At 49.8% G+C, this 24,675-nt stretch overlaps 1 protein-coding gene across 2 annotated transcripts in view; it reads right to left on the reverse strand.

Annotated features, from left to right (window-relative positions):
* CHST11 (carbohydrate sulfotransferase 11) overlaps positions 1–24,675 on the reverse strand; it is a 256,129-nt gene that overhangs the window by 116,128 nt on the left and 115,326 nt on the right. For both annotated transcript variants that reach the window (XM_034987692.1, XM_034987691.1), the window contains exon 2: positions 19,038–19,123. In XM_034987692.1, coding sequence (XP_034843583.1) covers positions 19,038–19,123 — 86 coding nt within the window. The remainder of the gene's footprint in view (positions 1–19,037; positions 19,124–24,675) is intronic.

Consider the following 24,675-nt stretch of genomic DNA (forward strand, 5'->3'; position numbering starts at 1 on the left):
CATATTCTAAATTAGCGGGGTTCAAATTAATGAGCTTTTACCGTCTTCCAGGTCGATTTGGAGATGAACAAAAATAGAAAAAGAAATGAGATCTAGTAGTGCTTACACTGACACAGAATCGCGGGTTCACCTGGTCGATTTCTGCTCGCAGGGCGTCTGTTTAATGCAAGCCTGAGATGGGCAGTTCAGGTGTTTTGCTTTTATTTCAGAAAAAAGGCATTAGTCAGCTGCCCATTTGTCCAACAGTGGAGAGAGAGTAAAAGGATGACCCCTGGGGTCTTTGAAGAGCATGGAGACAGGCACCCCCGGGTGGAAGGACAGATGTTGTTGGAAGTTCAGCCAATTTTCCAGAATGTTTGGGCATCTCTGGTTTCTCATCCCGGGAAAAGGTTATTGCAGCAGTTTCAAAGATTTTGTGTCACTGCTTAGAGCAAGGTTGGGCCTGGTGACTATAAAAGCAAAGGCTGATTCTTTACTGGGTGTTACAGACAGAACTGCATCCTCCCCAAATCTGTATGCTGAAGCCCTAAGCCCCAGTGGGACTGTATCTGCAGACGGGCTTTACGGAGGTAATCGAGTTTAAAAGAAGCCATAAGAACGGGGCCCTCATCCGATAGGAATCGGTGTCCTTAGAAGAAGAGACACCAGATCTCTTTCTCCCCTCTCTGCACTCGCACAGAGAAAAGGCCACGAGAGGCGGGCGGCTGTCTGGATGCCACGACGAGGCCTCACCAGACCTGGACCCTGCTAGCGCCGCAATCTTGGACTTCGAGCCCACAGCAGACACGTCTCTCACATGAGGCCGCTCCATGCAGTGTGTCGTGACGGCAGCCCTCGCTGACTAATCCCCTGGGGAACACGGAGTAACAGGACTCGCTGAAATCGAGCACCTGCTAGTACCAGGCCCCGGGCGGAGGATTCTAGGTGCGTCATCCCATTTAATTCTCACGCCAGCCATACGAAGGAGGGGCTATCGTGATCCTAGCTTTACGTGAATTAGTTGGCTTTATTAGCTTGCTCATTCGTTTCCTCGGCCCCTTCACTCACTCACTCGACAAGACGTATGGCAAGCACCACACCTGCAACTTCCTACAGAATAAACGGCTTTGATTCCAAAGAAGGCCTACAAAGGACACCAAACACATGGTCCACGTGGCCTGGATGGGACTCGGAGACCACACACACTCGGTCTCGAGTGATCGGGGTGTGTGCCTCTTACCGTCCCATCTTCCTTGCTGCAACGGCCTTTTCATACCTATTGTTTTAAACCACCTCCCTCCTTTTTCTTCTCCTGCCAATTATGCGCTGACCCCCTTTCAGACCTCAAAATTGAGGTTTGCACATAATTGCTCTGACAATTCCCTTCGTATAGAGGCCGAGACTGAAGTGCATCTTAATGAGATGCATAACTGCTTAGCACAATGCTTTTTATTCACTAACCATTCTGTGATTCAGCTCAGCAATTCATTTACCACCCATCTTCCCTCAATAAAGGCTTCAGGTTCCCCTTCTCCAGCCTGAGACTTTGAGAGCGAGCATTGTGCTTCTCTGGAGCCCCCATTCATCACAGTCATTTTGCTCATTTGCAATTTCCAGAATGGAGATCTGTTCGCGCTACACCGAAAGCATTGTTGCTCAAGACACATCTCAGGGCAGCGAAGGGGAGCTTTGACAGGCTGGTGCTTTTCTCCTATCCCAAAACAAGATGAACGTAACTGAAATTAAATACGCCTTTCCCGACTTCATCATGCATCTGCAGACAGGAGAGCTGGTGGCCCGCACACAGCATCTGACACCAGGTGCACGGTAATCTATGAGCAGCGGCCTGGGCCACGACCGTGCACCAGCAGCAAAGTGTTAATAACCACGTCGGGCTCGGTGCTGTAGTTTACACACTGCCCCCATCGGCCGCACCATCGCCTGAGACAGATTACTCCCATCTTTCGAGGGGACAGACCTGAGCCCTGGGAGCCCGCATGCCTTGCTCAAGAACACCCTTGTGGCGTGGTGAAGCTGGGACTCGAACGCGGGGCTTCTGGCTCTCTGCCTTGTCCAAAAGCCACCTGTGGACCAAATCCAGGCGTCCACTCGGTCTCGAGGCCTTCGCGCTGCAACGTCATAGCTGATCTGTCACTGCAGAGACCTACGACGCTCACCATCTAGGAAATGGGTGTGGACCTGGTCTAGAACTTGAAGAACCAACTTGGTTTAGCGCTTTAGAATGCTCCAGAAGAACGAGGAGGTTCTGGGGTGCCTTAGCTCTTAGTACGTGGGCAAGCAGGGAGTGAGCGCTGAACTAGGAGTCAACGGACCCTGCCTATGGTTGGGGCGGCTACTGGTGATCGTATACACTGACACACCCCCCAATAGGTGCCTGGCCTTGTTCCAGGCATTTTACTGCTGTATCTTCATTTAAAGATTTATTTATTTATTTGAGAGAGCAAGAATGAGAGAGAGAGAGTACATGAGAGAGGGGAGGGTTAGAGGGAGAAGCAGGCTCCTTGCTGAGCAGGGAGCCCGATGCGGGACTCGATCCTGGGATTCCAGGATCATGACCTGAGCCGAAGGCAGTCGCTTAACCAACTGAGCCACCCAGGCGCCCCCCCCCTTTTATTTTAAAGATTTATTTATTTATGTATCTTCATTTAGTCCTTGCAACAAACCCCTGAGGCACAGACTAGGATTATCCCTATATTGACAGATGAGGAAACGGAGGCACAGAGAGGTTAAGTCCCCCAGGGAGTCCTGGCAGGGCTGTCTGCTCTACACCAGCACGCTTTACCCCCTCCTCTAGCCTCAGCTTCAAAGTGGGGCCTCATCTCAGTTTGTTAAGAGCTTGCTTGAGGGGACTGAGTATCCAGAGCTTCCTTCTCTTTGCATCTACAGGGCGTGCTCTTCCGTGAGGCCAGGCTTTAGGACCATACTAGAACACTGGAAGCAGTATGTTACCATGAAGGGAAATCTTGACAAATGGAACACCATTAAGTCCAAATATGCATTCAGTCCTTTTCTTTAATGTACTAACTAAACGTAGCGGGAGGCCCTCCCGTCCACAGGACCCCGTCAACGAAACGGTGCTCTGCTGGAAATTTCAGGTGGTGCAGATGGCTGTCGAAGAGACGCTTACAAATGTCAGCATTTGGGCTCCATCCCGGCCTAGTCCCTGGAGGGGAGGAGGGAGCCACAAGGAGCCCGCGCCTCGGCCGGCAGGGTGGCGGGCTCACAACTTAGATTTGTTACCTATTTCCACAGTACTTTATGCTCAGAGCAATCTCTGGACGGGGCAACATTGCCGCCGGCAGCACTATTCCCACTTCTCTCCCCCGGCAGCCCGCTGCTAGATTCCGCTTTCCTGAGGTCACCACCCCAGCATCTTCCAGTCCTCGCTCAAACCCTGGACGGGGGAGTTCGGGGATTGGTCTCCTACTGGCTGCTGCCAACAACCCAACGCCGCAAAATCGGCAGCTGAAGCCAACACAAGTGTCTTCTCCCACAGTTCTGGGGGCCCCAGGCCCTGGGGTCAAGGTGTGAGAGTTCCTTCTGGAGGCCACTTCTTTTCCTTGGCTCAGGGCTTGGGCCTCACATTACGCTGACCCCTGCTTCCATCTGTCACCCCATCTCCGTCTCTTACCTCCCCTGTCATTATCCTGAACCCAACTACAATAACCTTCCCTACTTAAAATCCCTGACTTAACCACACCTGCCAAGGCCCTTTTGCCATGTGAGGTAACGTATCCTTTCGTGGGGCCGTTCTGCCTACCACAGTTTAGGAGGCAAGTAACTCCAGCCCTTGGGCTGTGAATGCCCCTGGACCAAGGGCAAAGTCAAGGACAGCACCAGAGAGGAAGAGCAGATGTCTGCTCTGGTTCCCTTAACTGGGTTCAGCAGCCGCTGAGGTACACGTTCACCTTTAAGGCTGGCTTGACTTTCATCCCCCAAACAGATCCTTTCCCCAGGCCACGATTAAGGTGCCCCCCAAACTGGTGGCTGTAATCTGTGGACTTTCCCAGGATCCCACTGTATAAAGCCTGAGATCAGAAGCACAGCTACCTTCCAAGATTTGCACTGGATTTGGACACTGCTATTTAGCAAGTTAAATTTGAACATCCAAACTGATAAAGACAAGCAGGGTTCCTTAGGCTCAAGAAAGCCTGCACCCGGTTCACTAATTGGATAACGAATGGCAACAATTTGCCAGGGGCTGTTTTTGGCAAGGCCTTATCTTCACAAGATGCTTATCACTTCTTCCCCTCTGACTGAGTTACACCATGTACCCTGGGGAAGGAGACTCTGTTATCAATTGCAATTGCCTCTCATTCTCCTAGCTCCTGGTTCTTATTTCAAGATTACCCAGGTTTGAATCCCATATTTTTTTCTTTTAAACAAAAAGAAAATTGCAATGTTATATGTTCTTCTCTGATAAGACAATGAACAAACCAACCAACACAATAAGCTCATTTTGCCACTTGCTCAAGAAAAATGGCAATTTGCTCTAAGGCGGGGTGGGGGGGGTGGGGGGGTGGGCAGAAATCAGTTCCTCTAGATCCTTCTCATTAAGAAAGGAGTTGGCAAATTATTTCTCCTGTACTGATCTCTTAAGATCTCAGTTTTGAAGAGAGCGATGAATCAGCCCGTTTTTTGGCACTGGTTAGAAGCATGTTGGAAGAGAGGGCTATTGATTAACAAGAGGTTTGGAGATTATCTGTGGATTTCTATTTCTTACTCAATCCCTTTCCCCCAGGACCATGAATAATTGGATGTCAGCTGCTTCTGAACTCCCCTAGTATCTGCCAATTCCTTTAAAAAGTCACATTTCTTTTCAGACACCAGCTCATTTATCCTGTAAACTGGAGGAAAACCTACTGAGAGACGAGGCTGAGATTCTCAACAGAGATTAACCACTCTATGAACAAGAGAGCCCCAGTGCAGAGAGCAGAAAGTGGAGGTGCTGTTTGTGAGCCAGTCTAAGTGGTGACAAAAGACTTTTGAGGGACATGTCCCATGACAGCCTCCTTATTGCCAAATGTCACTCTAGCATGCCATTTCCCTATAAAATGAGATAAGACTTTCAAGCTGCTCTGTGAGTCCTGGAATGAAGGTGCTCTGAGAATGATAATTACAGAATTACAAGGCTGTGGATGGCTGGGCTCACTTATTAGCTGAGGGACGGGCTTTCTTGGATTCAGATTTGTCCCTCCATAAAGATGACAAGTTGTCCCTTGTTAATGGACTTCCAGATTGCTCTTGAAAAGTGGAACCCAGACTGTTCCACCTGCAAAACCCAAGAGCTCACTCAGTGTGGGTTTAATTCCTTAGCCTTGGTGATAAATGAGTTTGGGGGGCGAGTTAACCCTTTCGTACAATTCCCTCTATTAGCGACTGCTGGTTAAACAGGTCCCTCCCGAAAAGAAGAATGAACTGGGGAGAAAATTGCAGATGGTCACTGTGCCTCAGCAGGGAAGTGCTCAGAAAAGGAATATCCCAAAGCAGCCTCCAACTCTTAAACCCACAGAAGTACTCCCCTGCAGTTTCCCTATCTCGGGCACCATCTCTGGCCTGAGCAATCTTGTTCCTGGTTCAAGGATACTCTGTTGACTCATAAGGGGGCTGCGTGAGTTTCTGCAAGAGGTCTCAAAGTTTAGAAGCAGAGAAAAGTCGCAGGCTCTGGCTGCAGGTGCACAGAGCCCCCATCATCCTTGCTCCGAGCGCTGCCTCCTGTCCTGGACCTGGCTTCCCCCAGCTGTGCCTAGAGCACCTGCAGACTTCACCACATTGAGTCCCCGCGGACCAGCGACCGAGGGCAGGCACACAGCCACTCAGGGAGGGGTTTCACCTCTACTTCAGGAACAGTGAACTGAGAAGCAAAGGAGTTCGGGTGACCTGTGTAGGCAAAAAACCTCTCTCTCCACCAACTGAGCTGGTAGAGGGGGCCTGCTTTCCGGAGCCAGGGGCTTCAGAGCTGGTTTGAATCGTGGCTCTGCAACTCCTCAACTCGTCCATAGGGCCCTGCACAGGTGACTTTAAAGGACAACACCACCTTTCTGTGCCTCAATCCCCTTGGTTGCAAACTGAGGAACGATGCGTTTGAAGAGCAGTAACAGGTGGTTCGGATGTGAGGGACTGTAAAAGTCACAGCGCAAGAGAAGCTTCTCATCAGTCAGTGACTGGGACCCAGGCTACGACGATCGCTGGTTTTGAAGGAAGAATAGTAGGGAATTTTAAAGATGAAAACATAAAGGCAAAAAAACATAATGCTTGCTGGCACGTCTGACCGCGTTAGTGCTTGTCCTAGCCCTTGACACAAGTCAACTCATTAAATTCTCGTAACAGTTCAAAGAGGCAGGTACTGCTGTTCTCCCCATTGTGCGGATAAAGACACTGAGGCATTCAGCATTTAGGAATCGACCCAAGATGCCTCTGCCAGTAAGTATGGCTTTAAACCGAGGCAGCCTGATTGGGAGAATGCCCGGTTTTCACTGCTGTACTATGTGGCCTCTTCAGCTAAAGGTAAATAAATTATTCCCACATTCCTGGTCAGGTGATTGAAGCCCCAGGACGTTGAAATATTTGCCCAAGATCCCACTGCTGATAAGTGAAAAAAGGCAGAATTTCAACTCAGGACTTAGGGCTCTAAATTCCCTTCTCTTCCCGTTAAACCACATTGTTTGAGATCTGTTGCATGCGGGGGTGAGGGCGATAGGGGAGGAAGATACCTAAAAAAAGGTCATTTGCAAATAAATGCCGGAATGAGGGGGTCAGGGTTTGTAGGACCCACCTTTGGCTCCTCCTGCCTGTTTTTTAACAAAGTGAGGTCTGGAACAGCCCAACCCAAGAAGAGGATAAACTTGGACTCTGGCCACCCAAGGGAGCCCGGCTCCGCTCCAAGCCCTACAAATCCCCTTCACCCCAGGGACACAGCATCCAGGAAGGATGGGGCTGCCTTTTAAAGGCACCGCAGTGGCCCTCCCTTCCAGGGCGCTTGATCAAAGCCCCGTTTCACTTCTCCCTGAGTTGAGCGCGTTAGGAATATTTAATGCCCCCAGAGGAACCTCAAGGCTGGCCATCTAGCTAGCCCACCACGGGACTCCAGGTCCCTGCCACGACAAGCACCCCATGCTGCACAAACACAGCTTCTATTTCCTAAGTTTTCAGAAAGCAAAAGTGTGCCAGGCTCTGGGAAAGGTAAGGACCTCTTCCGGTTTCCCTGTTTCCAAAACCCATGCATTTGTCCCTTGTTATCCAATGCGCGGGACCCATGCTGCTTCTAGGAGCCCCAGGGAGTGGGCTATTTGCTCAGGAGCCTTCCCGGGTTCCATTCAGCAGGCTAAGGTGGGGTCAAAGGCTCTGCATTTCTAACAAGCTCCCAGGGGATGCGAAGACTGCTGGTCCTTGGACCTGGCTTTGAGTAGTAACAGCCCAGAGCCTGAGCTTTGGGATTAGTTCAATTTCCTTTTGTGATGCTCAAGTGCAGCCAAAGCGGAGAACCCAAGCTCTAAAGATGGAGTTCCCTTTTCACAGGCAGAAGATGATCCAGCTAAACGGAGCTCTGTCTTCCAAGTGATCTGAACTTGGGACTTGCTCATGTGTCCCCAGGGATCATGTGCGCCTTTCTGGCTTTTGTGTCTGAATAATAATAACAGTAACAAACAGCAAACACTTGTGTTGGCCTCACTGAGTGCCAGTCACCTTAGCAAACACTTCACGTGTCTGGATTCATTTAATCCTCACAAGAAGCCTAGGAGGCAGGGGCCAATATTATCCTCATTTTGCACGTGAGGAGACGGGCATGGAGAAGGTCAGAAGCTTTCCCAAGTCCCAGAGCTGGCAAGTGGTGGCCCCAGGATTCCAGCCCACGTGGGCCAGTTCCAAGGCCCGAGCTCCTAACCACTTCTCGGCTGTGTGGCCTCAGACACTCCCCTTTTTCTCAGAGCTTTTCCCCAAACACTGGGGCAGGACATGAGGCCAGGATCCAAGCAAGCACTGAACTTGCCCAGCTCTCAAAAACGGAACTCTGCCCTGGCAGGACGTCATTATAGCCATGGCTAGATCTGTGGATATTCCTGTAGGGAACATGCTGGAGACGGAACAGATGGTCAGAGCCGTTTCTCCAATACTCGGAATGACTGCCAGACAGCATATTGGCTGTTTTGCGGCTTTAAAGCCCTGATTTAAGAAGAAGAAAAAGAAATGTTGCAAAAGGCCATTTTAGGCAGCACCAGAGTCTGCCCGAGCGTCACACCCCTGTGGTATATTTCAGAATGGCCAGCTTCTTTCCAGGGCTGCCCAACACCTGCCAAGGCTGGGACGAGGCCAACCTGGGAGCACCTCCCAGCGTGGTAATGTAGATATCGAACAGCAGATCACCTGGAGGCACTGGAGCTGCCGACCTTTCTAGAAATCAGGAGCCATGAAGGACCCTGGTTTTTCCAAACCCTTGGCCTCTCTGTCCTCACCAGAGGGGCATGGGAGGATCGGCTGCCTCCCCAGGAGGGACAATGCTTTTAGTCCCTTGAAAGTTAGCACATCCTTTCCCCTTTGTGGGTTTGTTAAGTGTGCAGGGAGAGGGGAGCCAGTGGTCTCTCTGTGGGCCACCTCTCCTGCGCCCTGGGTCAGGCTGTGCACACACACAAGCACACGTGTGTACTCACACCCAGTCTAGGTTAATGATCTGATCCATCATCTACGCTACTCCAGCATCGGGCACTGAACTGAAATAGGATCTCATTCTGTAATGGTCAGTTTACTGGCGACGCACCTGTCAGAGTATATACTAATAGAGGGCAAGGGTCTTTGTCCTAAGAGTCCCAGGTTCTAGCAAAGTGCTATGCACAGAGCAGGTGTTACAGATTGCATTCTGTCCCCCACCACACACATTCATATGTTGGAACCTAACCCCTGTTACCTGTAAATGTGACTTTATTTGGAACTAGGGTCATTGCAGATGTAATTAATTAAGATGAAGTCCTACTGGAGTAGGTGGCCCCTGATCCAATAGGATTCAAGTCCTTTTAAGAAAGGGAAATTTGGGCGCGCATGCAGACGCACGCACACACACACAGAACACCACATGAGGGGGAAAGACGGAGACCGAGGGGACACTTTCATAAGCCACAGACAGAGGCTGCCAACAAACACCAGAAGCCAGGCAAGGGGCATGGAACAGGTTCTTCCTCGCGCTCTCAGAAAGAACCAACCCTGCCAACACCTTGATCTTGGACTTCTGGCCTCCGGACAAGAAGTTTCGGTTCTGTCAGCCGCCCAGTCTGGTGCCCTGTGTCACAGCATCCTGAGCAAACTACCGGAGCAGGTTCGCAGAGGGAGGGGATCAAGGAATTTCAGCTCCGTTTCAATCAATGCACATTTACCAGGTTCCTGCTTGTGCCACAGGCCATGGAAGAAGGAGGGAAGGAGGGAGGACAAGAGGGAAGAAAGAAACAGGGCTGGATGTGGACTCAGTATTGAGGGAGGGTGAGGTCTGGCTTGAGCAATCCCCCCACCCCACCCTGCATTCCTTTCAGGCTGTGGCCCGCTTTCCCCAGTTCCTTCAAGCACCGGACCCCTGAGCCTATTCTCTCCAACCTCCCACACTGACACATGCCGGTCTCCAGAAAGATTCTTACCAGATGGAAGTTGAGATGGAAATGATCGATACCTTTTCTAAGCATCAGCCCTTCCATGGTACTTGTACACAAAAATGGCTTTAGGGGAGACACCAGGCAGCAGCTTGGCTTGGAGACGTATTCTCTGGACCAGGGACATCACTTGGCCCCAGGAGACCTCCTGCCTTGATGGTTGAAGCCCCTGTCACCTCCTCAGCATCAATGCCCACCCACCAGGCTTGCTCAAAGCACAGGCAAACCACTCCCTTCGCTGCCCAAACACCTGCTGAGCCCCTCTTCTGTAGCTGGCCCGAAATAGCTACCAGGTGAACAAGACACGGCCCCTGCCCTCAAGGGGCTCAAGGTGTAGTAACATCATTTCAGATGCACAGGCACGAACGAGGGAAATGTGGGCACGGAGGTGCGGTGAGGGGGCATATTAGAGGCCTGCATGGTCCAGTATGGCAGTCACCAGCCACATGGGGCTACTGAGCAGGTGACACTCAGCCAGTCCGAGCTGAGATGTGCTGTGTCAAATATACAACAGACTTCAAAGACTTAGTACAAAAACAGGAACGTAAAATATCTTTTTTTTTTTAATCTTTAAGTAGGCTCACGTCCCACGTGGGGCTTGAACTCATGACCCTGAGATCAAGAGTCACGTGCTCTACTGACTGAGCCAGCCAGGTGCCCCAAGAACTTAAAATATCCTAATAATTTTATATTGACTACGTGTAGAAATGATCACATTTTGGATGTACTGGGTTAAATAAAATGTTATTAAAATGAACCTCGCCTGTTGTAACTTTTCAAAATGCGGCTACTAGAAAATTTCAAATTATATATGTGAGTCACGTTTATTGCTGGTAGGCAACACCATTCTGGGAGGACATTTAACCTGAGCTTGGGGAGAAAAAAAAAAAATCAGGGAGAGCTTCCCAAAAGAGGTTTCATCTGAGCTAATTAAAAAAAAAAAACAAAAAAACCCAAAAAACCCAGCATTGATTAAATAGCTTCCCATGTGCCCAGGACTTTTCATATACTCTTCTTTAAAGATTATATTTATTTATTTGAGAGTGAGCAACAGAGAGAACATGAGCAGGGGGAGGGGCAAATGGAGAGGGAGAAGCAGACTCCCCGCTCAGCAGGGAGATCAAAGCAGAACTTGATCCCAGGACCCTGAGATCATGACCTGAGTTGAAGTCAAAGGCTTAACTGACTGAGCCACCCAGGTACCCCTTTTCACAATCTTTCTAATTTAATCTTTGATAACTGAACTGTTGTTATTTTGTTCCTTATTTTTTTTTAATTTATTTATGGGGGGGGAGAGAGAAACTTAAGCAGACCCCACACTGAGCGCAGAGCTTTGCATGGGGCTGGACCCGGGGCTCAATCTCATGCCCCTGAGATCATGACCTGAGACGAAACCAAGAGTCGGACACTTAACCGACTGCACCACCCAGACGCCCCTTTGTTCCTTCTTTATAAATGAGGTCTCCAGTGCTAGAAAACTTCAACTGTTTGCTGTGATTTCATAGTAATTAGTGGTGAAGATGGGGTGGAAAGCCTGCTCCCCACCAGATCCGCAGGCCAACTTCACCATCGGGAAGTGGGGGGCTAAAGAGGGCAGGAGACAATGCCCACCCCCACCCAGGTCTCGCCTACAGAGAATGTGAGAACAAGCTAAGGCTTAGTTTCAGCCCTATGCATCTGACAAGGTTCAAATCCAATTGGCTGAGAAGCTACTTGAGTTGTGTAATTTACAGAAAAATCAAATTATGTATAAGCCTCTTATAATTGAGGGTAATTTAGGAAATGACTTTCCGAAAATGGTATATTTTACAGCTGTGTTACCATTTGGAAATTGCCGAGGTCATTTTGTCACTCGGATGCCCTTCTCTGGCTGAAAGAGGCCAGGTTATAGTCACACAGACTGACACAGAAAAATCCTATTAGGGCACTGAGCTCATTACACAGATTTGAATTTACTGGGTCAAACCAAGCTTCCTGAAACAGAGCAACTGCCTATAAAGATGGGCTGAGTGAAATGTGGATGAAGCCACGTGCTTGATGGCCTCAACACATTTCCATCACACAGAGAGGGGGTCTTACTCAACAATTATTACTGGAGCACTTCGCTAGGGACTGGGGGTGTGACAAACAATAAAGGAGAGTTTTAAACTCAATGGCTCTGTCTGCCATGTTCCAGGCTATGAGTTGAGTGCACAGGTACACACACTCACACACATCACACACATCACACACACACACATCACACACACACATCACACACACACATCACACACACCACACACACACACACCACACACACACATCACACACATACATACACACATCACACACACACATCACAATCACACACACACACATCACACACACATCACACACACACACACCACACACACACCACACACATCACACACACACATCACACACACACCACACACCCACAATCACACACACACACCACACACATCACACACACACATCACACACACACACATACATACACACATCACACACACACATCACACTCACACATCACACACAGGCACCCATGGTCTTATCGATCAGCATGTCCAGCTTAATAACAGAGTCAACCAGACACATAACATAAGTCAAAATTTTTAGGAAGTGCTCACGATGAATAGCTAGTAGCTTCCAAGCAAGAGGAAATCATTCTATCTTCTTCTTATTCAACAAAATTCCAAGTGTGCACCTGCAAAGTGTCTGAGCCCAACGGGTGCAGGGGCCCAACGGGTCTAAGAGAAGTCCCAGGTCACCTAACTCAACTCAGACCATTGTTGGCTACTGATCAACACGATTCATACCAATTCTTCCTCGGTACAATCTCAGGTGCTTTTTATACATGATTTCAAAACTCACAAAACTCCAAGACTGTATTGTGTTCCTATTTTACAGTTAAAGGAACCAGTGCTTGGGAGGTCAAGTCATCGACCCAAGTCCTACACCTAGGCTGGGATCCCCCAGTTCCTCCAAGCATCCAATTCTCTCCTGACCCAAATCGTGTCTGACTCTAGAGTCCCCATCTGTCCTGGCTCGATTGGAAATCTGACCAGGGTGCCTTCCCTGGTTCAAAAATAACAGAGCCACTGGCCATGGTGAAAGAGGCGGCCCACTGTCCCTGGGTTTTGCAATGGGCTCACTCATCTGTTGTAATTTGCAGTTAATAATGAAGCATTCTCCCAAGCGCTGTAAGATCAAGTTCATGTACTATTTCATCTTTGCCAGCCAGCTGCCTTTCTGCTAGGCTGACAGTAAGTAATATCTTTGCATAAGGAGCCAGTCCACAACTAAATCAATTAATCCCTCTTCGGCTGGTAGACAGCTGTTGGGTCAAAACAAGGTAATTAGATGGACGCATCATTTACCAGGTGGTTGGTAATGAAGGGATTAACTGCCCAGAGTTGGAGGCTCTACAATGTCTGTTCTTCCTTGCCTTCTCCGGGGTGTCAACCATTAGCAGCAGTCTTCCCAAACGAAAATTCGGAAGGCCGAGAGCCTCTTTTCCTTTCGCACTTATCCAAAAGACTGGAGCTGCTCCTTCTGAAGCGCCCATCTGATGCGTGGCATGGGGCAAGTCTGGGTTCTCCTGCTTACGGGGTCCAGAGCCGCGTGGCTCAAGTGTCCCGGACGCAGGGCCCCTCCCAAAGCCCTGCCTGGGGGCTCCACCTCTTGGGTCCAACCACACGGCCCCAGTGGAGTCTCCCACGCTGGGGGCCTCGACTCATGAACCCGCCAGTGGAACACGAGAGAGGCTGAGAGCTCAAAACTGCCCCAGGGCCTTTGTAAGAAACGACAGGGAGCGGCCTTGGTGCATACACTTTGAGGGGCTTTTGAGAATCAAAGAGTTTTGAACTGGAGTGACCCCTACGGACCCGCCAATCCGGTGCTTCTGAGCTCGGCCGCCGCTCAGAATCTGAAGAACACTGATGCCCCCGCCCCTAACCCAGACCCACCAACAAAAGCAGAATCTCTGGGTGAGGCCCGGGCACTGGCCACTGTGTCAAAGCTTCCTGAGTGGTCCTCATGGGCAGGCACGGATGAGAACGCCAGGTCTCGGTCATTTTGTGGAAGAGGCCACCGCGGCAAGGAGGGGACAGGCTCTGCCTTAGAGAAGCCCCACAGTTAATAAGCGGCTTGACTCAGAAGCAGCCCTGACTCATGAGCTGTATGCTCTCTCCTCTGGGCTCCTTATGACCACCGATCCCGCCTGCGAGTAAAGACTACACCCTCCGCAAGGGTGGACGAGCCTGGTCCAGCAGGCACCACCTTGCCCTTGCTGCCTTCTCTCCAATCAGCTCCCCGCAGGCTCCTCACTCCGGCCACAAAGCCCTCACCATTCTCTGATCGTGCCATGGACTATCCCACCTGGGGCCCACGCTCCTGCTATTCCTCCCCTCCCTGATGCTGTTCCCTCTTCTCTGTCAGGGGAAGCCTGATGGGTCTTCAAAGGCTTAACTCAAATGCCACCCCCTCTACAAAGCCTCCCACTCGCCCTGTACCTTAAAGGGCTGATTACTTACTCCTGGTTCTCCCATAACTGAAAGGCTTCTCTATTGTGCTCCATTTATCATGTCCTACGACCTACGTGCCTCTCCTCCCCACGTCTTTTCCCTCTGCTTAGCCTATAAATGCATGCAGAAGAAACAAAGTTCGGCAAGCATTGCTAAGAAAGCTATTTAGGTTGTGCTAGAAGAGCCCCCACCCCAACCCCTTTGGACAATTCCAGCTTTTATCAGTCTAAATCAAAGACCCCGACTTCCCAATTTGACCAAGGTAAGCTATCCCACAGCAGAGTTCTTCAGGGTGGTTCCTGCTCAGCCTGGCCACAGCCAAGAGACAAAGGCCTCTGCAAATATCAGGTTCAGGAAGCAGAAAACAAAACTTCAGTTGTTTACTGGACATCCACTGTGCATTCCACATCACTCCACAAGCCTTGGCCCCTGATTTCGGGAATTTTACAACAGTCCTCAGCACATCCATCTCAGCTTAAGTCACTAGGGAAGAGAACCTCAAGGAAGCATTTTTTTTCCACTTGGAAAAGACGAAGTGATAGGCTCCCATCCTCCTACAATCCTACCAGGTCAGATGGGCCCGGCGCTACCATTTCAGAGAGCTACGTGATCTTGGCAAATTGCTCAGTTAACTGAACCTCCTTTAACTTATCTGAAGAATGGGGTTCAACCTTCCTTTTGGGGTTGTTGTGAAGATTCAATGAGATATGTGTAGAAACGCCTCGAACAGCGTGGTCTAGTAGAGTGAAAGTAGATTACACTTTCAGTGAAGAGTAACTTTCCTTCCTTTCTCCCTCTTTTGATCCTTCCTCCTGGAGCCCACCGTACGGAGAGGTAAATCTGTAGCATAGTGAAGACTGGACCATTAAGGGGCCACCAAATAATAGATATTTGTTTTTTTCCTCAAAAAAAAAATTTTTGTTTTTGTTTTTGGCCTCAAACAGTTCACCCAGAATACCACTAGATCCCTCAGAGACTGGCCCTCCCAGACCCTTAGGAATGCCCGTCAACAGTTGGACCTAGTGCATTCCTGCAAGCCTTCTAGATAGACTCTGTGTTTATGAATTCCTGGTCAACCCCTGGGCTGTGCATCTGTCTTCTCGGAACGTGGTAATCACAGAGCAAGGAGAAATGCTAAAGAAAGCACCAGGGAGGGCAGGGCGGAACCGCATGAGTGATGCTGTGAAGATTTCAGGGAACCCACGCGAGGACCAGGAGATGGGCGAGGCTGAAGGACAAGCTGTCTCAGTCCTGCTGGCAACTCTGGGGGCAATTATGCCCTCTTAATGGCTGACGACGGAGCTCTGCCCCACGAGTCTGAGCTGCAACAGGGCGGCCCACAGATGCGCTGGGACCGCAAATACGCAGTTGGCAACTCCTGAACTTTCGGTGACTTGACACCAACTGATCTGATCAGCAATTACATTTTATTTTGGGGCCAGGGAGACAGCAGAGAACCAGGAAAATTATAAGACATCAGAGTACAGTTTTTCTAAGAATATCAACCATAAACTTTTTTTAACCAATTGTTGTTTTAGTGGCTAGGGGATTTGTGAGGCCCTGAAATAAGAAAACCTTGGATACAAAAATCAGATTATAGCCAATTTTCCCCCAAAGGAGCTTTTAAGCCTTTGCCCAATAAAAATCTGAGTGTGATTCTGTTGTTGTTTTGGAGGGGAGACAGGGTAATTTGTGCCAAGAGAACTTTGCTGGGGACAGTGAGCATAGCATAGAGATAAATGGATTTGTAGTCTGTCCTGGGTTTGAATCCTTACTCTGCTTCTTACTAGCTGCGTGGCCCTCGGCAAGCTGTATAACTTTCTTGGCCTCAGCTCTCCCATTCGTGAAATGGGAGTGGCAGACCTGGTTGGGGGCTTATTCTAAGCATTCCATGATGGGGTGTTTAGAAGCATCTAGAGAACAGCTGGTCTGGAGCATCAGTACATGGTAACTAAGATGGTGCCTTCTCGCTCTAACATTGGTTTCTTATCTACAATAAACAGTTCGTGTTTTCACCATCATATATCAAACCCAAATAACCAGTCAGCATAAGACGGGGAAATGGCATCTCTAGGAGCAGTTTGGTTTCTAGTAATTTACAGGGTTTGTCATCTGCCTGTGATAACATCAGTCCAGGCTTAGCAGCTTCAACAGCCTTGGCTGGTAGGGAAACACGACAAACCACAACCATGCTCAGTCAGGTGCAAAGTTTGTAAATGTCTTGTGGACACAAAATTTAACTCAACAGGGGTGCTTGCTCCCTTCTCCCCTCTAAACGCCCAGCCCACGGCAGCCCAAATGATCACCACGACAGTGTCTCTGAGAAGCACCACTGGCCATATTTGCGTGGGAATGGAACGTAATTGCAGCTTGTAAAGGAAACCGGCCTAAGAAAAAAACATCCCGGGCAACATCCCGAGGAAACAGGGAGATCTTCCTGCGGGGACATTTTCCTGGTTGCCAGAGAAGGGCGCCGGACAGCTTGCCCACGACATTCTTGATGGAGGTGACTCACCCACCTACGCCCTCAAAAATGGCTCCCAGAGCTGCATCTTCAGCCCCATTTTCCCTCCCAGGTCCTAGGCTGCTGCTAAATGAGCTTCTCACCCAGAAAACAAACCACCACCAGAAGGAAGAGATGACCTCTACCTACATACGTTGGACCAAGCTGGGTCTCCCTTTCCAGTCAACTCCCTCACGTCAGCCCTGGGATACCAAGAGGAACCAGACATGGAAGGCTAACCCACATGCCCAGCTCACTCTCTGGTGCCCAGCGCCTGGCATGTGTAATACTGAAGAAACGGATGAGTGAACGAGTGAATGAATCCAGGAATGAACAAACTCCATAGGAGGCACCGAGCAAAGTACTGTTACAAATGAGGGAAGGCAGTCTCAGAGGGATGAAGTATCTTGCCCACACTCACGTAGCTTGGAAATGAAGAAACCAGGCTTTGAACCCACGTCTGACTCGAAGTCAAGGCTTCCGGTATGGAAACCCCCCACATGACCACGATAATGACAAATGTTTACATAGTCCCTGACACATCAGAGTGATTTTATCCTCCCAACATTCCAGAGACACGGACTCATCACGTATTCAAGTTGCACAACCAAGCGGAGGCGAGGTAGGGGTGTGAACCTAGACTTTCATTCTTTCAATCACAGATATTTGGGGGCACCGTCTGTAAACGTGTTAGGGGTTGGGGATACAGCGCAGACACAGTCCGTGGACTTGCTGTCCAGAGGGGTGTCTACTTCAGAAATAAGCTCCTCCCATGACACTGTATGCTGCCCACAGAATTTCACCAGGAAGTAGTGTTTCAGCAGCTGTACTTTGAAAGGGAAAATGATCTGAGAACAGGGCATGTCAACAGAAAAATAGGAATGGCTTGCATCTCAGTAGCCTGTGTTATTCTCAATGGCTTACCAGAAACCCTATCCTTTGTCGAGGCGAGTTCTACCTCTTTTAAGGACGGGTATGCGAACATGCTAGGAGACTTGCCTGTAATAATCAGATTAATTGGGCGCCAAAAAAACCCCCAAATATCACATTCCCTGCTGAGCCACCAGGGAACCCAATAGGAAGCCTCAGGCAATGTGAGTTTGCAATTACCTGGCTAATCAGGCCTCGCCACACTAGAACTCCAAAGCAGTGGGGCTGACGAGGGAGTGAATTCACCTGGTTAGGCCACCCATGATGCACAAACTCAGGAGTCCATTTTTCCAGAAGGGAGTGCAGGTGAGAGACAGGGAAGACCTGTGGGATCAGAAAGTTCCCTTTGCGAGACTTCAGGGAATGCAGCATTACCATGCATCATCTTCCTCTACCAAGCACCTTAGTCCACAGAAATACTAAATTAGGAATTTGATACAAAGTAAAGCTCAGAGACTAAGGCCAAAGAAAAAGATTTTTTTTTCTCAACAGCACTCAAAGGTCAGACAATGGGCCACTAGTTTTCACTTGCCAGTTCCTGGCATCAAGTGCTAATTAATGTTCCCGCAGGAGAACCAGCCTTAGAGTCTCCACATCAAGACCCACACACACCACTGAGGCCATCGCCATGGTGACCAGGCCTCTTCCCTTGGCTCCTAGCTTTCCACAAGGACACATTTCCTTGGTTGGAGCTTATTTCACTCCAAGAGAAACTCTTCATAATTGAGCTCAATTTATCATGACAGTCACTTAACAAAAAGCACCCCCCAACCCCAGCCCAAGAATTGAGTCTTGGGGGCGCCTGGGTGGCTCAGTTGGTTAAGCGACTGCCTTCGGCTCAGGTCATGATCCTGGAGTCCGGGGATCGAGTCCCGCAATGGGCTCCCTGCTCAGTGGGGAGTCTGCTTCTCCTTCTGACCCTCCCCCCTTTCATGCTCTTTCTCATTCTCTCTCTCAAATAAATACATAAAATCTTAAAAAAAAAAAAAAAGAATTGAGTCTTGGTAACCAGGTACAGTGAGGTGGAATCCTTGGGGCATCTTGGACTTGAATGAACCAACGTGGGAGCAGGGTGGCCAGTTCACCCACATGTGAACCTTCTTTCGGGGTGCTAAGGGGGACACTGCCCAGCCGGCTCTATAATTTCAGAGCCCCATTGCTGGCACCTGTGACTATGTGGATCTCAAACCTGAGCAGGTCGGAAACTTAGTCCAGAACTACACCAAAGCATTTCTCGAATTCTAAATCCCGCTCGCTAGAATTTCGGAGCCATTATACAGAGAAAGGGTGACCAAGAAAGCCACCACTGAAGGTAAAATGCCAGGCAGTGCAAGGAAGTTTCAAATCCCCCAAGAACCAGATTTTGGAGTCTTTCATTCTCCCCTCCCCCTCAAAATTGATGCATGGAGACCAAGCCGTGAAAGCAAGCAAGTTTCCAGGGCTTACCTGGGTTGGGTTGTAGAGTTCCTGCAGGGGGCTTCGAGACCCCTTCCGGCAGCAGATGTCCACACCAAAGGGGTTCCTCCGCATGACTGAGGAGAGAAAGTGAAGGCTCATCAGAAATGAGCAACAAAGGCTTGTTGTCTGACAAAGAAAAAGGCACAGAGGTAGGTGGGGGAAGAAGAAACAGGTAGGAAAGGAAAGGAGATAAAACCACTTCCAGCAAAGCTGCTGTTCCTTTATCCAATGGCATGTCTTCTCCAGCATTCAGGTATCTCCACGCTCAGAAGGACATAAATAATCTTAAACATTCTTCCCAGCAAATTTTTAAGAAAACAAGACAGGCATCTAAAACTCACTGAAATGAAGCTACTTACAAAAGACAGTGTAAAGGTTCTTCCGAGAGAGTGAGTTCTCCCAGCACCAGGCTTGGTGATGTATTTCAAATCCCACAGCCTCCTTGAGGCCTCAATGATCAATTACAACCTCTTATTCCTGCCTTCCCCGCCCCCCCACCCCCACCTGGTTCTGGTCTCCTGAGCACCATGCAGGGCCTCCCCCGGAGGGCTCTTCCACTAGCTAAGTCAGACACCCGGTCACCCCAAAGCCTCTTGTAAATTAGGTTACTTTTAATGAAAATGTCAGGTCAAGGCAGAAAGGACAAGGGCTATGGCTCTAAACAGATAGAGGTAGCACTTACAAGTAATAAAAGAGGGGAAAGGGGCGCCTGGGTGGCTCAGTCGGTTAAGCGTCTGACTTTTAATCTCAGCTCAGGTCTTGATCTCGGGGTCGTGAGTTCAAGCCCCACACTGGACTCCACGCTGGGCACGCAGCCCACATAAAAAAAATTTAAAAATAAAAGAGGGAGAATTAAGGGAACTCCTCAAAAGCCAAAGGCGTTGGGGACACTCAGCACTACTTTTTTAAAGGTTTTATTTTTAAGTACTCTCTACACCCAACGTGAGGTTTGAACTCACAACCCCAAGATCAAGAGTCACACGCTCCACCAACTGAGCCAGGCAGGCGCTCCCCTCCCCCTCCCCAACGCCCCGAACTATTTTTAAGCGGAAAAAAGTTTTTCTTTTTTTTCATTCTTGTTCACAAAACACCCTCATTCCGGGCAGTCTCCCAGAGCCTAACACGCAGTCACCTGTTGATAATTATTTGTTGAAGGGCGGGCGGCATGGAGGAGGGAGGAGCGAATGAATGAGCAAACAAGCGTTTTCTTCTCCCACAGGAGGCGATTTTCTTGTGGAATGACTTGGTAGGGGCATGGGCGGGACAAGGAAAGCAGATCCATCCACAAGCCTGAAGAATTCGCCCTTATGTAGCAGCCGCAGAGAGGACCCATGATGTTCCCTGGGTTTGCATTCTGGCTCTACCACATTCCCGCTGTGTGATCTTTGGCAAGGCACCTAACCTTGCTGTGCCTGTGTTTCTTCAGCTGTAAGATGGGGTTGGCTGTGAGGATTCAACGAGTTACTCCTATCTGCAGAATGCTTAAACCGGGGTGCTGGCCAAAAAGCGTTTCTTACAAATTTCTGAAGGGCATCAAACTGCACGCTGGATTTGCACAGAATGATTCCTGACCAAAACCCGCCTACCCCCGGGGGGGGGGGTGGGAAGGTGAGAACTTCTCTACTCGTGAGCCATCCAGCGAGCTGATGGGAAGTCAGCAGACCTCAAAGGCTTCTCTGAACCGAGAGCCACAGAAGGCTGGGGCGGGAGGAGCCAGAGGGGGACACTTAGAAGCCAGCCGTAGGTCCGAAACGTGAGGAAAGCCATCTCCGCAAGGAGCCAACTCCTTCTGGAAGTTCTCCAGGTGAACTGACCCTTTCTCAGGCAGTTCTCCTTTGACCTGTCCCTTGGAGCTACATGGAAACCCTCAGAGTAAATCATCGCTTCCAGGAACCTGGAAGCTGCGTTTTCTGTCCCCTTCTCCATTGCCTCGGAGAGCGGGGTCATTGCGCTTTTGCTGCGAAGGGCAGGCAGCGCTTTGATCCTGTGCCCTCAGGGTCTGGGGCACCGTGTCAGCAGCCACGGATGATCCAGAACCCAACGGGCGTGGCCGCGTGCCACTGCCGCTCCATGCATGGACGCAGAAAGCGAATTCCGTGTCATTTTCACGTGTCAGGAAATAGTCTTCTTCTTTTGATGGTTTTTCTCTAACCGTGTCACAGAAACACGCGCGGGGCCGGATCGGGCCCACGGCTGTCGTTTGCTGACCCCCGCCCTGGAGAACGGTCCCCGGGATTCCTGGGGTCAGCGGAACAAGCCCCAAAAGCACGCTGCGTGCCCCACGGCCCTCTCCGGGTAGGCGACCTGCGGGCAAATGTCCACCCATAAAAGCCGTTCGAATTTGATTAGGCTGTGCGGGGGGGGGAACACTGCCTCTTTGTTCCTCCACAACTGCCTCAAGAAGAAGGGGGAAAAATCCATGTTGTGTTTTTCTTTAATTTATTGCTTCATTTTTCATTTCCACCAAAAACGAGGTAAACTGTTAAATGCACGCCACTTGCCCTCGGTGCACAATGACATAGCAACACTTTGGAGGAGAAAAAACAGCCATAAAACTTGTAAAATTATGCTCACGCCGTGCAAGATTAAACTCTCCCCGTGGCGGCAGACAGGCTCCCGGGGCCGGTGGCTGCAGGACCCGCCACGGTGAAAACCCTACCGTGGAGTCCATTAAAAGTCAGCTTTTATGGGGGGCAGTATTATTTAATTGGTTTATTTTTCGAATACAAGGCCTTTAAAATGCTTTGACCGTGTGGGGCCTGCAACGCGGGCCCTTTCCCAAGGCCGCCCGCCCTCCGTGCCTCCTCCCGCCCTGGCCATGCGCGCTCCGTTGGGCGCCACGTGAACCAGCCTCGGCACCCCAGGCCACAAAAGCCAAAGGGGCCTTGTGCGCTGTTTATGAGAATGACAACAATCCGACTATTTATCGAGCGCTCACTGTGTGCCAGGCACTTGGTTAAGTGTAATCCTTCCCACGGTGAAGGAAGGACCTGCATTTTAGAGGTCTGAGCCTCCCTTAACTTCAGAAACTGGACCAAGGTCAAGACCACGGGATTGGAAAGTAACCACATGAAGACTCAGACCTGACTGCTATAGGTGCTTCACATCCAAACAAGGACAGTGAGGACCTACTGCGTGCCTGGGAGCCAAAGGACGGGCTGGCAATTATGCACGTAAGTACTAAGTACGTTGGTCCCGTGTGCGTCTTCGGAAAAGTGGCATCAGAGAAGGTTGAGTGACACACACAGATGGTGGTGGGTACAGTTTAGAGAGCGCTCACGGTGCATTTCATCTGCACAGCAGCCGTATGGGGTGGGTATCACCACTGTCCCCACTTTATGGATAGGAATACTGAGGCACAGCAGGGGAAGGTAACTTGCCCGGGTCTCATGACTAAGAGGTGAGGCATGGACTCCAACACAGGCAGCCCATGCTCTCAGCTGCCATGCTGGGCCAAGGGTCAGGTGCCAAGTCCACCACGCATCTTTCTAGTTGGGCCCCAGACTGGGTTGGCTGGCCACTTCTAGGACAGAAGATCTAAAATGAACTCCAGTGTCCTAGGAGTCACTAAAGTGATGTGATGTGACAGCCAGACTAATAACTAAGTTATCACACTCCATTCAATGAACTTTTCTCAAGCACCCACGGTATGCCGGGCATGGACATGGGGGTATAGACCCTCCCCGTCTTATTCACATTTTCCCCTGGTGCTTGGCACAAGTCAGTACTCAAGAAAGGCTGTGAATGAGCTAGGATTTCAGGGTTCCTTCACAAGCGTTGGACAGGCTGTTTTCTACTATATAAGGAAGAAACCGCCTGTAGCATCCAACAGCTGTTCTTTTTTTTTTTTCCTTTGAAAAATAAAAGGTCTGGTGATCAAAAGCCCTAAGAAATGAATCCCTGAGGACATTTAACAGTGGCCTTCTGCCATCCACCCGCCACCACGAGTTTTATTTAGCTGCAACACTTGCTTTTTTTTTTTCCTTTCTAAACTCCAGTCAACGAAACTCAAGACCGTTTGGTAAGAATCGAATTGGCTCAATTTACAGCACAATTTCTTGGACCCAGGCACATTTCTGCATATTCCAAGGTACATGAATGAAGCCAGCCCCTGTGTTTGTTTTATGATGACAAAGAGCACATTGTCCTTAAGTGGGTCCTCTGCTCACAGTCAACGGACAGCAGGGGACACAAAGTGGGCTCCCAGCAAAGGAGTGGAACCCACCTCACCCTCTGAGTGACTCCCTGTGACCTCGCCTTGTGCTTCTGGGCTGGACGGGAGCTGCTGGATGGCTAATTCGGGTCTGAGGACGTAAAACGGAAAGGCCTTGGGGCCCTGGGTGGGAACTCACCTTTGATGCGTTTTAGAAAACTACAGGCATATGGGATGCTCGGGGATTATAGTCCAGCTCCACAGCCTCTGTGCTCTCACTTCCCTGGACATCCAAAGGGAGGCACTGCTTACTCAGTCACCCGGGTCCGAATGCGTCTCCACCTCCCACCCACCCCCACCCTGCCGGCAAAACCACTCTAATACTGCACTGACTTCAGACACTTTCCGAATCTGATTTTGCTAAAAGCCTGGGCATGATTCCTCATCAACACCACACTCTGCGGGTGGCAGAGCAAAAATGCAATCAAGGAGATGTCTTCTCCAAAGGCACCAATTCACGCTGTGCCCTGGTGCAGTACTGTCCAGACCATGTGTCTAAAGGATGTTGGAATGGGACCGTGTCTAGGTCAACATCATCAAGTGAGGAGAAGTGAGAGCGCTAACCAGCTCCCTCAGAGGGGGCCGTTCCTGGAAAGACGGGCCATCTGCTTTGCAACAGCAGGGTGCAGAGCCTCCCTTAAAAGGCCACTATGTCACAGCTGTCCCCTCTCCTGTGGAGGTCACCCCGTAGTTCTGACCATCCTGGCTTGCCTGGGACAGAAGAGATTCCTGGAACTCCGGACTGTTTCCATGCTAAAACCAGCAAAGTCCCAAGCACCGAGAGCCACACCCTTCGGATTCAAATCCTGGCTTCACTATTAACCAGCCTTGGGACCTTCACTCAACGTCTTCATCTCTGAAATGCAACTATAAAGCACAATAATAATGCCTACATCCTAGGATGGTTTTGGGAATTAAATGAAAATGTAAAATAGCCTGGTACATAGCATCCAGGTCTGTCCATGTGAAAAGTCACAGGGCTGGATCCTACACCTCGCTTTGTCACCAAAGAGCCTCACTTTGAACCAGGTACCCTCAGATTTCTCCTTGGTCAGGTGCAGAGATAAAACCAGGTGATCTCGAAGTTCCCAATGTCTAAGCACAGGGCAGTGGGAAATTTCCCTGGAGAACCACGGGTTCAGTAAGTCCTGGAGAGGGGCTGGGGGTGGGGCAGTCAGGGGGAAGGGGCAGGAGGTGTAGACAGAGGACCCGGTGGCAGTTAGTAACAGAAAAGCAGGAGAGAAGAGTATGGGCCCAGAAGATGTTGGGAAAGAAAAAGCAGTATTTGGCTGTGAGACAGACTTCTCAATTTCTGCCCAGTTTACAAATTCACAACCAAAGGCTGGTATCCTGGTTGAAATGAAGAGGTTTTTCAAATGAAAAAATGCCATCAACAAAGAAAAATTAATAATA

The sequence above is a fragment of the Mirounga leonina genome, unplaced genomic scaffold (genome assembly GCF_011800145.1).
Source record: "Mirounga leonina isolate KUSES-001 unplaced genomic scaffold, KU_Mleo_1.0 Mir_418, whole genome shotgun sequence".
Taxonomy (NCBI): domain Eukaryota; kingdom Metazoa; phylum Chordata; class Mammalia; order Carnivora; family Phocidae; genus Mirounga; species Mirounga leonina.